Raw genomic sequence first — 14,276 nt, forward strand, 5'->3', positions numbered from 1 at the left:
GTAGACTAAAATACCAGTCATGAAACGTAGACAGTAACAATCTTTAATTCCAGAAAGCCTGGGTATCCTGACCGTATTACCTTCTTGACTTTTTCTTCCATTACCACCTCTACATCTGTCTGACTGGGGTCTGCAGCATTGTCACTAAACACAAGAACTAAACATGAACATGTTTAGTTCCATTATATGCGTGGCACAGAGGCTCATATAGTGATTAAATATTTGCTGAAAGGAAGTCTATTTTAAAATATATATGCTTTATTTTAACGGAGTTTTATTTTTACAAGAAACAAGAGAAGCTACAGAAAACTATATATTAAAAAATTACATGTAAGGAAACTAAAAAAAAAAAAAAAAAAAAAAAAAAAAAAACTATTCGAGACATGTAAGGAAACTATAGGAATAGCCTCTACACCCGATTGTTGCCTGGTTCCAAAGCTCCCCAGGGCCTCAGGTTATAACATATCGGGTGAGTCCTCCCCCTCGGACCTCTGACAGCCTCCGGCAGTGTCGTAAGATATTCAGTATCATATGAAATCTCTTGTCAACTTTCAAAGCTGTGAATTCTTTGAGGTCAGCTTCCACTATAAAATGACGACCTGAAAATAGAGATGAGTGCTAATTTTTATAAGGATAACTTTCCAGATGAGGCGTTAATACGTAACGTTGCGATTACGGACGGCATTGATCATTTTTACTATCGTTATCCCACCAAAATGAGAACTGATATTCTTGCTAAAATAATAATTATTCTACCAGAGGGTAAGGGGGTGGGGGGTAGCAGATGAGGGTAAAGGGGCTCAAATACATGGTGATGGAAGAACTGACTCTGGGTGGGGAACACACAGTGGTATTTATAGGTGATGTAATACAGAATTGTACACCTGAAATGTATATAACTTTATACTAACAATTGTCACCCTAGTAAACTTTAATTAAAAAAATAATAATTATTATTATTCTTTCAACTGAAGTTGCACGATGTTTACTGCAGCATTTCAGAAAGGTAACCCTGCTTATTCTATCACTAGCTATCTGTTGGTACCTTTTGAACAATTCACTTTTCAAGAGACAACATGGGATAGTGGTTAAAAGAATGAAACCCTTAGCAGTTCTATCACTTACCGTGTTTCCCCGAAAATAAGTTCTAGCTGGACCATCAGCTCTAATGTGTCTTTTGAAGCAAAAATTAATATAAGACCCAGTCTTTATTATATTATATTACCCAGTATTATATTATATTGTATTGTATTGTATTATTATATTATATTATACCCAGTCTCATATTAAAATAAGACCGGGTCTTATACTAATTTTTGCTCCAAAAGACGCATTAGAGATGATGGTCCAGCTAGGTCTTATTTTCGGGGAAACACGGTAATTGGCTGACCTCGGACAAGTAACTTCAGTTCTCTGACTAGTCTGCAAGCAGGGGTACTAACAGTACGTACTTCCCAGGATATTGTGAGGACTAAAGCTCTCAGTACACAGTAAGTGCTAGGTAAGTATGACCAGCTGTTAACATTACTATTCTAATTCTGGGAACACTGGGTACAGTTCTGTAATACACTCTAAAGTCGTGTTTCTCAGCTTCGGCACGACAGCATGGTGGGCTAGGTAACTATTTTTTGTGGGAGCTGCCTTTGTGCTTCGTAGGGCTCTTTAGCAGCATCCCTGGTCTCTACCCACTGGAAGCCAGTAGCAACTCCATGCCCAGTCGTCACAACCAAAAATGTCTTCAGAGACGACCACATGTTCTCTGACGGGAAAATCGCCCCTGGTTGAGAACTGCCTCTCTAAATTTAGGATTTTCTAGAATTAGTTTCTAGAATTAGTTACGTTTCTCATGATTTAGTTATACTACAAACAGTTGACATGTGACATGTACATGTATGTGTGTGTGTGTATATATATATATTATCATTTTACCTTTGGTATCCTTTGTTTCTTCATCAATAAATCTGTGATAGAGATTTCTGGCCACAGAACTCATAGACTTTTTTGGTTGATGTAGGATCTTATATTTACTAAGTACTGCCTTGTTGATTTCTTTAATAACATCATTAATTTGACAATAGGTTAAGCGGCATTTCATGTACCTGTAAATAAGTATATGATTAAGTTTTAAAAAAATCATTATATAAAATGTTTTCTTTGAAAAATGTTTATGATGACTTTCTACATTAACAACGCTATTAGTACTTGTTATAAAAAAAGTTATATCAACGTTCAAATAAACTAGACATGTCTCAACAGCAGGAAAGTTACATAGAGACCACAACATATCAGTGCTTATCTTCCCTAGTTACATTTGGATGCCTTCATCTTTATTCACCACCTACAGAATTAAAATTAGAATTTAAATATTACAGTTTAAAATAAGCTCTCAAGTTCTGATTCAAATGGACTGACAGACGTTTAAACCATTTTAAATGTTTGTGAGCAAGGGAAAGAAACATTTTAATATTAATAAATTATGTAACTTACACGACTCCAGTTTTCTGCAAAAACTTATCTGTTCAGAGAAAGAAAAAAAGGAGGAGAGAAAGATGAAGAACGAAGAAGACACAACAAGATGTGAAGGCTGATGAAGACAGAGAAGAGCCGTCCGTGCAGGGACCACCCAGCGGTGAGCGGGTTCTGAGCAAAGCTGCAAAGGCAGATGGGAAGCCATGTGGAGCTATGCTCTTTTTTATTCCCCAGCTCATATTCCCTTCGAGCATTGTCCTCTTTCACTTTACATCCCACTCTTTCAATCCGGAGCTCCTCCCAGTCACCAAAGTCTTAGAATATGAAAATAGGAGGCTCTTGATTTTGACTCTGTACATACCAAAAACAAAACTTAATGATGTGCCTCAATTTTTCCCTTCAACAAAATGTGGATTTAATATACTAACCTCTGTCCTTCACCTCGGTTCAAAGGAGAAGCTTTTTAAACAAAACTTCCTTCATATATTCACACAGAAAAAGCTGAAAACTACATGATTTCACTAATATGTGGGATATAAAACTGAAAGCAACAAAGGAACAAGACAAACAAATAAAGAAACAAAAACTCACAGACACAGACAATAGTGTAGTGGTTACCAGAGGGTAATGGGGGTGGGGGGAGGGAGATGAGGGTAAGGGGGATCAAATATATGGTGATGGAAGGAGAACTGACTCCGGGTGGTGAACACACAATGTGATATATAGATGATGTATTACAGAATTGTACACTTGAAACCTATGTAATTTTACTAACCATTATCACCTCAATAATTTTAATTTAAAAAAAGTCCTTAATATTAAGTAACATATAAATGTTTAATGGAAAATATTCATATTGACCAAAAAACATTCATCTTCATTATTCCCTTTTTTCTAAATTCATTTTTGCCAGTTTTTTTTTTTGCCAGTTTTTTTTAACCACAATTTCCACAAACTGTTGATACAATTTCCACAGATCTACACAATGCAATTTATTTAAAGCCACTAAACTATGACCTTAATTTATTCAATACCCATCCCTCACCTCTGCCAGTATTTTCCACTTTATTTCCACCTTCAGTATTAATTTTTTAAAAATAAATAATTAAATAAAAGCCCCATGCTTGGAATATATTCTCCCTTATCCTAAGCTTCTAATTTCTTATTCATTAAGCAATCCCTTAGTTTAAAAATGAATACTCTACCATAACTCTTCTAATTTCCTTCCTCTATCTCTTCATGGAAACATTTTCTAAAAACCTTCTACTTCACAGACATTTGTTCTTCCCTTTAGTTTGGCCAATGAGCAACAATTTTAAAAACTGAATAGCATCAAACAGAATTTTCATGAAAATAAAGCTATCAATAAAGGAAATGACTGAATAACCAAAAAATTTAAAAAAATAAAAAGATCAAAGAGAAATGTTAGCCTCATTAGTAATCCCAGGATCGTAAAACAGCCAGATATTTATCAACTGGCTAATGAGCACATGAAAAGACGCTCAACATCATATGCCATTAGGAAACTGAAAATTAAAAAAAAATGACATACCATCACCCACCTATTAGAATAGCTAAAATGGGGAAAACTAATAAAACTCACTGCAGGTGAGGATGTGAAGCAACGGGAATTCTCATTCATTGATGGGGAGAATGTAAAATGGCATAGCCACTTTGGAAAAGTTTGGCAGTGTCTTACAAAATTAACATAGTCTTACCATACGATCCAGCAATCGCACTCCTAGGTATTTACCCAAACGAGCTGAAAATGTATGTCCACACAAAAACCTGCATATGACTGCTGAGAGCAGCTTTATTCATAATTGCCCCAAACTGGAAGCAACCAAGACGTCCTTCAGTAGGTGAATGGATAAATAATCTGTGGTCCATCCAGACAATGGAATATTAGTCAGTGATAAAAAAGAAATGAACTATCAAGCCATAGGAAGACATGCAAAGAATCTTAAACGCATATTACTAAGTGAAGAAGCCAGTCTGAAAAGGCTACATACTGCATATCCCCTATATGACATCTGGGAAAGGCACAAGTATGGCGACACTAAAAAGATCAGTGGTAGCCTGGGGCTCTGGGGAAGAGATGAACAGGAGAAGCACGGGGCACTTTTAGGGCAGTGAAACGATTCTATGTGATACTGCACTGGTGGATACATGGCTTTGTGCATTTGTCCAAATCCATAGAATATACAACACAAAGAGTGAAACCTACTGTCAGCTGTGGGCTTTAGTTAATGATGTATCTATACTGTTTATCAATTCTAACAAATGTGCCACACTAATGCCAATTAATAATAGGAGGAACTGTTTTCAGCTCTGAGAACACTCTGTACTATCCGCCCAATTTTTCTGTAAACCTAAAACTGTTCCAAGGCAGTTTGTTAATTAAAAAAACAAACAGCAACAACTCTCAGGAAAGTAAAATAATTCCGCCCATTCCCCCAGGGTTTCTCCTCCTAGGTCTCTATCTCAAGGAAATAAGGAATTACAAAATAAATTTTTCTAAGAGCAATTTCACTGTTCCATTATTTCTAAGGATGAAGTCAACCCAAGTATTTAATAAAGGAATGCTTAAATAACTTATAGGATCGCCGTATGATGAACTATCATACAACTATTAAAATCTAAGTTTACAATACAGTAATAGTTAATGATGGGAAAATACTCATGGTAAAAAAGTAAGTAAATTGCATTTATGGTATAACTACATTGCTGTAATAGTAATCAGAAATAACCAATTATATGTGTGAAATTAAATAAACTCTAGAAGGAAATTATTTGAGTGGTAGAATTACAGATGAGTTATTTTCTAACAAACATTTGCTAACAACATGTATTATAAAAACGTAATGAATAATGTAACAATATAAAGCCAAGAAGTTAAGCAAAGCCCTAGAATTATGAGTTTAAAAATATGGATTTCCATAATTGGTGTCCCACTACTGTCATCCGCAAAGAGCAGAGGAGACCTCCCTTTGGGGGAGGTATCTTGTCTTATTCATCCCTGTATTTTTCTCATCAGTGACTCAGGACCCAGAATAGAGCACAGACTCAAATAAGTGTGTGGCATAAGTTAAGGGATAAATGGAAAAACAAATACAACACCCTGCGTTCTAATTCTCAAATCTATACAACACACTTTCTTTAAAATTACATTGAAACTGAGGCTACTTCTAAAATGTAACTGAATAAATCTGTATCACAAAATGGTCCTGGAGAGGACTCCACAAGAAACTGACCCATCTCTAGATCTTTCTATAAAAAGAGGTTTTATAACTGAATAAAAGACATGACTTTAAGCATTTTCAACAAGAGATTTCTTGCATTTTCATAATACAATGTAAAACTATTTCAGAAAAGATCAATGTTTGAACACAGGATATTATGATGAATATAATCAAGCTTTATGATTTAAACAATCATGTATGTTGCTTATTAAAGAGTTGAACGTTAAAAATTATCTTAAATACTTACGCAGGAATGCCATTAAACTCATCAGAAGTTATAAATGGCATTTCTTTAATATTTCTTAGTTCTTTAGGAGGCTTCTTTGCACATGCAGGTTCCTCAACTTTGACTGGTTCTTCAGGGTCAAGGTCGGATGCACTCACACTGCGGAACAGAGATACACAGATGTTCAGGTAATCGTCAGAACGCTGCAGCATACTAGAAAGCTTTCCCAACTGAAAATAATCGGTATCAAACACATGATTCATCTGGCTATAATAATTTTATAGCCAACATTTTTTCTACCCTGACCCTTATTGTTCATGAAGATCTGAATAGTGAAGAGAATGCTGAGAAATGAAGCCCCCAAATCTTCAGTAATATAATTGTATTTACCCAAAAATGGGGCATGTAGTACATATACCAAACATCTTCATCAGTTATCCCGCTGGCTCGTCCAAGTCGGTATGTATAAAGTTGAACTGATCTTAACCTTTAATCAACATCTCTTCCTCACTTCCCCATTTCCGGACATGAAAACATCAGTCATATACTTCTATTTTTCTAATTTATCCCATTTGATTGCTAGTGTCAGTCGCAGATTCATTTGAGTTGCCAGCAATGTGCATAGGTCACCCTTGGATTCAGTCCCACCCAATTTCTGGAGTCAGTGAGAAGCCTAATTAATACATGCATAGCTCCTAACCCACTAGCAAAGGAAGCCTAGAAATAGACGGTAGCTTCTAGATTGTTTAACTGCCAGAGAAGGAATAGACCCCTGTTGCTGGCTGCAAGCCAAGCCGTACTGGCTTGACTGCTCCAGAAAAGAAATGGGATCTGGGAAAGAGCAGAGCCAACCCAGGAGCAAGTGATGAGAACCCCAAGGAAGACAGGGAAGTGAGAACCCAAGATACTAGCTGAGCAAACACTGAGGGCCACCAGGCCTGATCGAGGAGATGGTCATCCTGTGGGTCGTCAAGATGAGATGCCCAATGCTATGGTACCATCATCCCTACATGGGGCTCCGTGGTGAGCCTGGCTGATTCTTCCCTGTACTTGCTTGTCTTGACCATATGCTAAGGATCCTCCTGATTTCTCCTCCATGTCCTACTGTGTGTGTCCACTGAAAATAACCACTTCGATCTACAGAAAAGTTCTGGTTTGATCTAGCCCTGAAAGCTGAAGCCAGGCCAGTGATTTGAGAAGAAAATTCCTCCTATCCCCCAGGCCATCTTCCTGCTGGATGTCCAATGTCCAGTCCACACTATATCCTTGGTAGTTATCCTATGATGACCTCTGTTCCTAGCATTCATTCATGACCTTGCCCACTAATTTTCTCTTCTTGTAGGGAAATTCCAAGCTCCTCTGACCATGCTGGGGACTCTGCTGAGCTTCACTTCTTCTGGAGACCCCCAACTATCAGCAGTAATGTGACTCTTCCTACACAGCACGGTTCACGCCTTCCTTTCGGTTTTTAAAATTTAAACAGTACTTTGTTTATGGAAACACACATGCAAAAGTGTGATTATCATAAAAGCTAGGATGATTACCTCTTTGACAGAGGGAGGGTCTGCAACAGAAGTGTTATAAGGTACAGGTAATGTCCTATTTCTTAATCTGGTGGGTGGACACATTGTTTGTTTTATTAGTATTCTTTAATTTGCATAAATAATACTTCAATCACTTTTCTGTATATATGATACATTTTAAAAGTTAAAACAATTAAGTCAGCCATGGAATGTTTTTACATACTCGGAGTCCACTTCTAGAAATATAATTTTGGTGGCAAAGGACTGGAGAGATGAGGGTGAAGATACTGCAAAGACAAAACATGGGAGCTCCCAAATCATAAAAAGATACAAAAGATAGAAGATCTCAATCAGAGCCAGGCAATGAGAACGGAAGGAAGGGCAAGGACAGACAAAACCCTGCAGAGGAAAAACGGACAGCTGAGGGTTATGAGAGAGTGAGACAGGTTGAAGGTGCCATCTTTCTGTCTAGATGATGGGAGGATGAGAGCAACAGGCACGGATGGGTGGGTAACAAGGAACCAGTGAGTTCAGTCAGACATGCAAAGCTGGATGACAAAGAGCTCATTCATCAAATTCCCAGGAGCAATTAGAACAGTGGAACTATATGTTATATCAAGGCTGAAGTTGGCTATTTGAGAGCATTAGCAGTGGTGTTAGGCAAGAGGGAATAAAACAGAGCTTTAGGAGACACCTGTAATTTAAAGGAGGTCTGAGAAACAGGTCTGAGGCTGCCAAGTAAGAGAAGTGTTGAGACAACTAAGAAATCACAGTGGTGGTGCAAGTAACAGAATACCAAAACAAGAAGATGGACAAAAAAATAAAACATGAAAAGAAAAATCAGGGCTGAAGAAGGATTTCTGACCTCTTTGTGACCTTAAAGCAATCACTTTCCTAAGTGTGGTAGTAATAATGGTCAGAAGGCAGGTCTGTTCACTGATAGTAGTTTGAGGGGGAAAGCAGAGCTAAGTGTTTTTTTGTTCTTTTGGCTATTTTTAATGTTAGCAGCTCATTAAGCTTATTTTTACCCTAAGGTAGTGGTTCTCAAGGGTCAGGGGAGATTTTGCCTCCTAGAGGACATATGGCCATGTCTGGAGACATTTTTCATTGTCAAACTAGGTGGGGGATGGGGGATGGAGGAGGTGGGGGGTGCCACTGATATCTAGTTGGTAGAGATGAGAAATGCTACTAAACAGCCTATTCTCATAACAAAGAATTCCCTGGCCTAACGTGTCAACAGAGCCGAGGTTGACAAACTCTGCTCTGAGGAAAAGAAATGAGAAAAAGTAGAAAAAGAGAGCCTAGAGGAGACTCACCCTTGGGAAAGAAGGGTGACATTTTCCTCAGACAGTAGGATAAGGAAACCGGTAAAGATAAGGAGAAACATTATTTCTAGTATAAGTGACAAAAAAACTGGCTCATCACTAACAAAACTGTTTAAGTACAGGAAAAAGCAAAAAAGATTTGAGGTACTTGTTTTAATAGTATTATAAGTCCAGATAGCAAGAATAATTATCAATACACTTACCAGTTCTGGGTTCCCGGTGTTACTTGAGGCAAATGGGGAGGAATGTTTTCTTTGAGATGTTCCATATCTTTATAATCTTCTTCAAGAGATTCACAGAGTTCCTAAAATTTTAAAAATGCTCACAAATAAGCATCTGTCCTCCCTGTGTGTTTTAAGATGTTATAAAGGGCATGAAAAACTGAGAGCCACAATCACAATTTTGAGTATTCAGAATTCAGAATGGGTCAAAAAGCACTGGATGCAGCAATATTTTTAAAAAGAGCCCTTTGGTTTCTAGAACTGTTTTTGGATGGCTATATATTTTTCTCTACTGGATATTTTCAGAGAACAATTGTTATAATCACATTACAACAGGCAGGACTGACATTTAAGTCTTTCTAAAATACTTTAACCTTGGGAAGCCACTAAAAAATATATGAAAGATTTATGTTTGCCATTCTGGTAAACTGCTTTTGTTGATTTAGCAGACGGTTCCCCAGTGTTATCAGCATAACAGCACCAGAGTAATAATTATGCATGCCTGGAATGAAAACATGAGGTGCTGCTTGGAATGACTTCTCCTACTGACATGCATATAGTCCAGCTTAACGAAAATTTCTATTTGATCACCATCATTTGTTTTTGTTTTGTTTTTATTTAACTTTCACTAGAACTTGAGGCTATGAACTCCTGTAAATTTAATAGGAAAAATAATATGCCCCTTTGGATTCCTGTCACCTGATTCTCCATCATAACGTACACAAAAATTCCAAATCGCCTTCAGTTCTGAGTTGAACATTCTCTGGACCCATACCTAACCCTGGGCATTGTTGGGCAGGTTAGAACTGAAATCAATATTGGTTTCTGTTTTGAATTTATAGGACATCTTTCTTTTCAAGAGCAGCACGATGTTCACAGATACTAATTTCATTTCAACTAATAGTAGGGTAGGCATAATCATGTCGATTCTGTAGCTGAAAAATCTTTACAGACCTTACGGATTATAAGGTTGAAAGGGACTGTAGAGACCGCGTTGTTCAATCCCATTGAACACATCAATGGCTCTAAGACCATGATGGAGTAATGGTACTGACTGAGTATTTTACTATCAGGAAGTATACAAGCACTTTGTCAGCTGAAGTCAATTAGAACGCTCATCTAGAGGAAAATGTGCATGTGGATAAGGCTCAAGTTTCTCTTTACTTAAGAATTTTTATATTACATTCTATAGAAATTGAGAAATGCAGAATAGAAGGGACCTAAGAAAAACAGTTCAGCATGACCCATTATTTTGCAAATGAGGACCCTCAGATCCCAAGAGGTGAAATGGCTTTCTCAGCATGGCAGAGGGTACTAAGGGCAGCCAGGGTGAGAATCCATATCACCTCATCCCAGGGCAGGTATTTGTTCCACACCACTCTACCAGGGTATCATTTGTTTAAATTAAACCTACCAAGAATTATTTAGGAAATCCTCCCTTTTAGTAAAGTTCAATTCCATTGGCTACCAGCACGAAAAAAACAACAAACAAACTTGTGGAGCTCTGGAGTCCTTTATGCTGGGAAAATAAAATGCAAATAACACTTTATACCATTAATAATAATTCACACAGTTAAAAATGAAATAAACTGACAGAACCCTTATCAATTCCTGGTGATTAGGGAATTTGAATTTATTGCCTTTTTGTCTCTTCACTAGAAAAACATTACCTTGAGTGAAATGTTCGTTTGTTCTTGATACTGAATTTCCAATTCCAATTTATTTAGAAGTTCATTTACTGTTATGATCTCATCTCCTATTTTATTTAGCACAGTCTTCAGGTTAGGTTCTTGACCTGTTAATAAACAAAGATAAAATGGAAAATAAAATGTATAGAAAAGCAGTAACATACATGTGCTCAACTAAACTCTTGGAACAGAGCTTTACTGTAGAGAGACACTTGGAGGGAGAGAAAGAACTATTGTTTTAGGCCATAGGACCTGCCTCCATGGATAATCCTAAAATCTCATTTCTAAGTACTAGTATAGAAAAGAAGGAAGGGAGAGGTTAAATACAAAATGTCTCCTGAATTTCTGGCAAATTCCTCCGCTATAATAGAACACCTAGAAATGCTAGATAAAATAAACACCCTTCTGCAAGCATAGCTGAGCTTTCATGAGAACAAAGTAAATTCCCAAAGGTTCAAACCTGAATTGAGAACCACAGACCGGGCACTATGTGTGAGGTGATGCTGCAGCAGCCTAATCTGGGAGGTTTGCAGGGAAACTGGAGAGAGGTTGTCAGTCTCAGCAACCTAATATATTTGGTTTTAATGGAGATCAGAGCCAAGGTTTGGGGACTTCAAAGCACAGGGTGTTGGAAGTGAGAATCCCAAATGAAGGCAGGACCCCTGTTCATGGGATACATTTTCAGTGAAAGTGTAAACCTAAAAATTCTAATCACTGGCCAGGGAGATATAAACTTGTGTTTTGGACTGGTCCTCAAGTGTGTGGGGGAGGTGGGGGAAAAGTTGCGCTTCAGAATTTGTAATAGAGGTTTGGGATTCATATTTACACTATCTACATTATTAACGACTCCTAAGCGGAGAAAGTAACATAAAAAGTCACAGGCGGGTGGTAACCTCGGGTCCCTGACAGGAACAAACACCAGAGTTTATAAAGTAGCACGCTCTCATACTCCTAACCCCACCTCCTGGTACCTCTCTCTCGCTTCATAAACTTGAGGATGGGAAAACCAGAGTCTCCTCCTCTCTAGAAATAAAAGAAGTAATAAAAAAAAATTTTTTTAAGGGCAGATCAAAAGTACAAAACCATCCTCATAATTAAATCTTTCCATCTTCACTTCTAGCAACCAAACAATGAAAATGCAGAAGTAAAAGCACCATTTGACCATGTCTGTAAATTATGGAGGCAGGAGAATGAAACAGAAGTTCCTGAAGTCAGAGACTTCAGCACCTACCTCAAGATTACTGAGAAGACAAGTGAAAAAGTACGTGTAAGATGGGTTGGCATTATGTCTAGAACCTAGCAAAGCACTCAGTAAAAGTTAACTACTATTCCTCATCGTCATGAGAAACAGTATATTATTCTACCTAATACAGCAATGCTAATTGCATTAAACACTAGGTTCATAACAACTAAAACAAATTAGTAAGTAAATGAGAGTATTGATAGTCTGTACTAATCTTAGTACAGACTTAATCTAAGTTTAATAACTATTGGGTCCACCGGTATTTCAAGTAACTTTTAGTCACCTAAATTTTAGGGCCCTTTTTACGGATTTATAGTAATGTAACAGTTGAGCAAATTCACCACTTTTGATAGTAGTGATCTAGTCGATTACAGCAGCCAAACAAAGAGAGGCAAACAAATTACTGGGCTTTATTAAATAGACTATGGAGCCAAACAGATAAAATTATTCTCCCCACATACAAATGATGGTTACCCAGCATATTGTAATCTAATAGGTCAGGCTGCTTTGACCATGCTTTGGTGGGGTCAGTTGAATTCAAGGTTTGATAGTTCTATAGGTCTCCAAATTGTATCTTTTTATCCAAGAGTAACCACGCATTCAGAAAGAGAATCTTATTTAGAATTAGTAGCAACAAGACTAATTATTAAAAATCTAAATGTCCTTTTAAGATTTCTCAATAATAGTGGCATAGAAGTAGAAGGAGCACTAGACTGGGAATCACGACACAACAAATGTAGCCCCAACAGACTACTCATGAGCTGGGGGACCTGGCAAATCACCTGACTTCTGAGTCTCGGTTTCCTCATGTGTGAGATGAGGAGAATGGTGGAGATGAATCCAGTCTCTTCAGCTTTACCTTTCCACAGAGGATGTTAACCACAAATTATAAAATGGATGAGGCTCCTTTATTAGAGGTTCTCAACAAGAGATGGAAAATACCAAAGTGCCTAGGAGGACATGCATAATTCGAACGGGCATTCCAACGCTATAATTCCATATTTGAAATTTTTTTAAATTATCAATTCATAATATAAACTACAGTAAAAGTTCAACACAATCTTCAAAGCAGATGGAATGCTGGCTATCAATAAATCTTTAGCTCTCCTAGGTAGGGTAGGGAGCACATCATTTTTGTAAACGTTTTCCCAGACTTGACAAGGATCATTTATTTCTTTGCACTTTCATTGCGTCATCCTCTTTCAGCACCTGAAATATTTTGGAAGATAGTTACAACCTACAAGTTTCTGGCTGTTTAAAAATTGATTTCATTTTCAATTAGATGTTTTCTAGTTATATATAGTGATATGCGTCCCCTAGAGCAGGCTATCAAATGGGTCATGATCTACTTCTACTGTGCTAGGTCTTTTCCACTTTCGTTTTTATCCCTCATCTTTTTGTATCTCCATTTGGTTCTAGAACCACAAATGCCATATAACCTTCACATCTTACTACTGTGCCTTGTATTTCTCAGAAAAACATAATACATCTAATTATCATCCAGGTTATGGTTCAACGTGACTTCCTCTTTACTATTCTCTGCAATATTCAAAATATGGACGCCAGACTACTTTAAAAAAAAAGATCACTATTTGAAACTTAAAATTATATTTGTAGGATACATTCAGTTAACCAGGCATATAATTCAACATGTATTGCGTATGCACAACGTCAGTGAAATGTTCTACTTACCACAGCTCCTTAATGACAGAGTTTTTTTAATATTGCCAATCTTTTCATTAATATGAGAGCATATTTGTTCCAGATCTGAGGCCATCCTTGAAGCCTCTGAAGAAAAAAAGATAAACACAGTTATCAAAAAAGAAAAGTCAAATTTCTGTTCACTTTCAAAATCCAAGAATGGTTATTATCCAGTAGATCACATCGCCTTGCAAATGCAAAACTCAAGAGCAATTTCTTTCAATTCTACAAAATTCAGTTTCTAACCAAAGTCTAGCACTGACTTGTCTGAGAGCCTTATGCAGTCAATGCATCCCAAACCACGGTACAGGGAATAAGCCTGTTACCACTTCTTTAAGGATTTAGGGGATAAAATAAACTATTTATCTATAAAGACAACGTTGGTATCATCTTTAAAAACGCAACTCACACACAGATTTTACGGAAAAAATACAGTAAGTGCAAAGACACGAGTCCAGGTGAGCATTTCCCCTATACTGTGGCGGACTGGGGCTTTACTGTGTGGGGTCGATAAAGGGGCGGGGGCTCGAAGGGAAGGAAAGCAGTCCGTCACGGTGCGCTGCGAGGACAGGTGAAAGCACCTGAAGCACCCACCCCCGCCATCCTGGCGAGCGGAGGAATTCAAGACCTGCTTCTCC

At 37.5% G+C, this 14,276-nt stretch overlaps 1 protein-coding gene across 1 annotated transcript; it reads right to left on the reverse strand.

Annotated features, from left to right (window-relative positions):
• Nucleotides 1–395: 395 nt before the first annotated feature.
• Nucleotides 396–13,714, reverse strand: SKA1 (spindle and kinetochore associated complex subunit 1; the record flags this gene model as incomplete). The annotated part of the gene is made up of 6 exons (XM_081078672.1): nucleotides 396–599; nucleotides 1,930–2,099; nucleotides 5,959–6,096; nucleotides 8,989–9,089; nucleotides 10,677–10,801; nucleotides 13,630–13,714. The coding sequence occupies 6 exons, from the start codon at nucleotides 13,712–13,714 to the stop codon at nucleotides 451–453; spliced, it is 768 nt and encodes a 255-aa protein (XP_080934798.1). The 3' UTR covers nucleotides 396–450.
• Nucleotides 13,715–14,276: the final 562 nt, after the last annotated feature.

The sequence above is a fragment of the Rhinolophus hipposideros genome (genome assembly GCF_964194185.1).
Source record: "Rhinolophus hipposideros genome assembly, chromosome: 17".
NCBI classification, from domain to species: Eukaryota; Metazoa; Chordata; class Mammalia; order Chiroptera; family Rhinolophidae; genus Rhinolophus; species Rhinolophus hipposideros.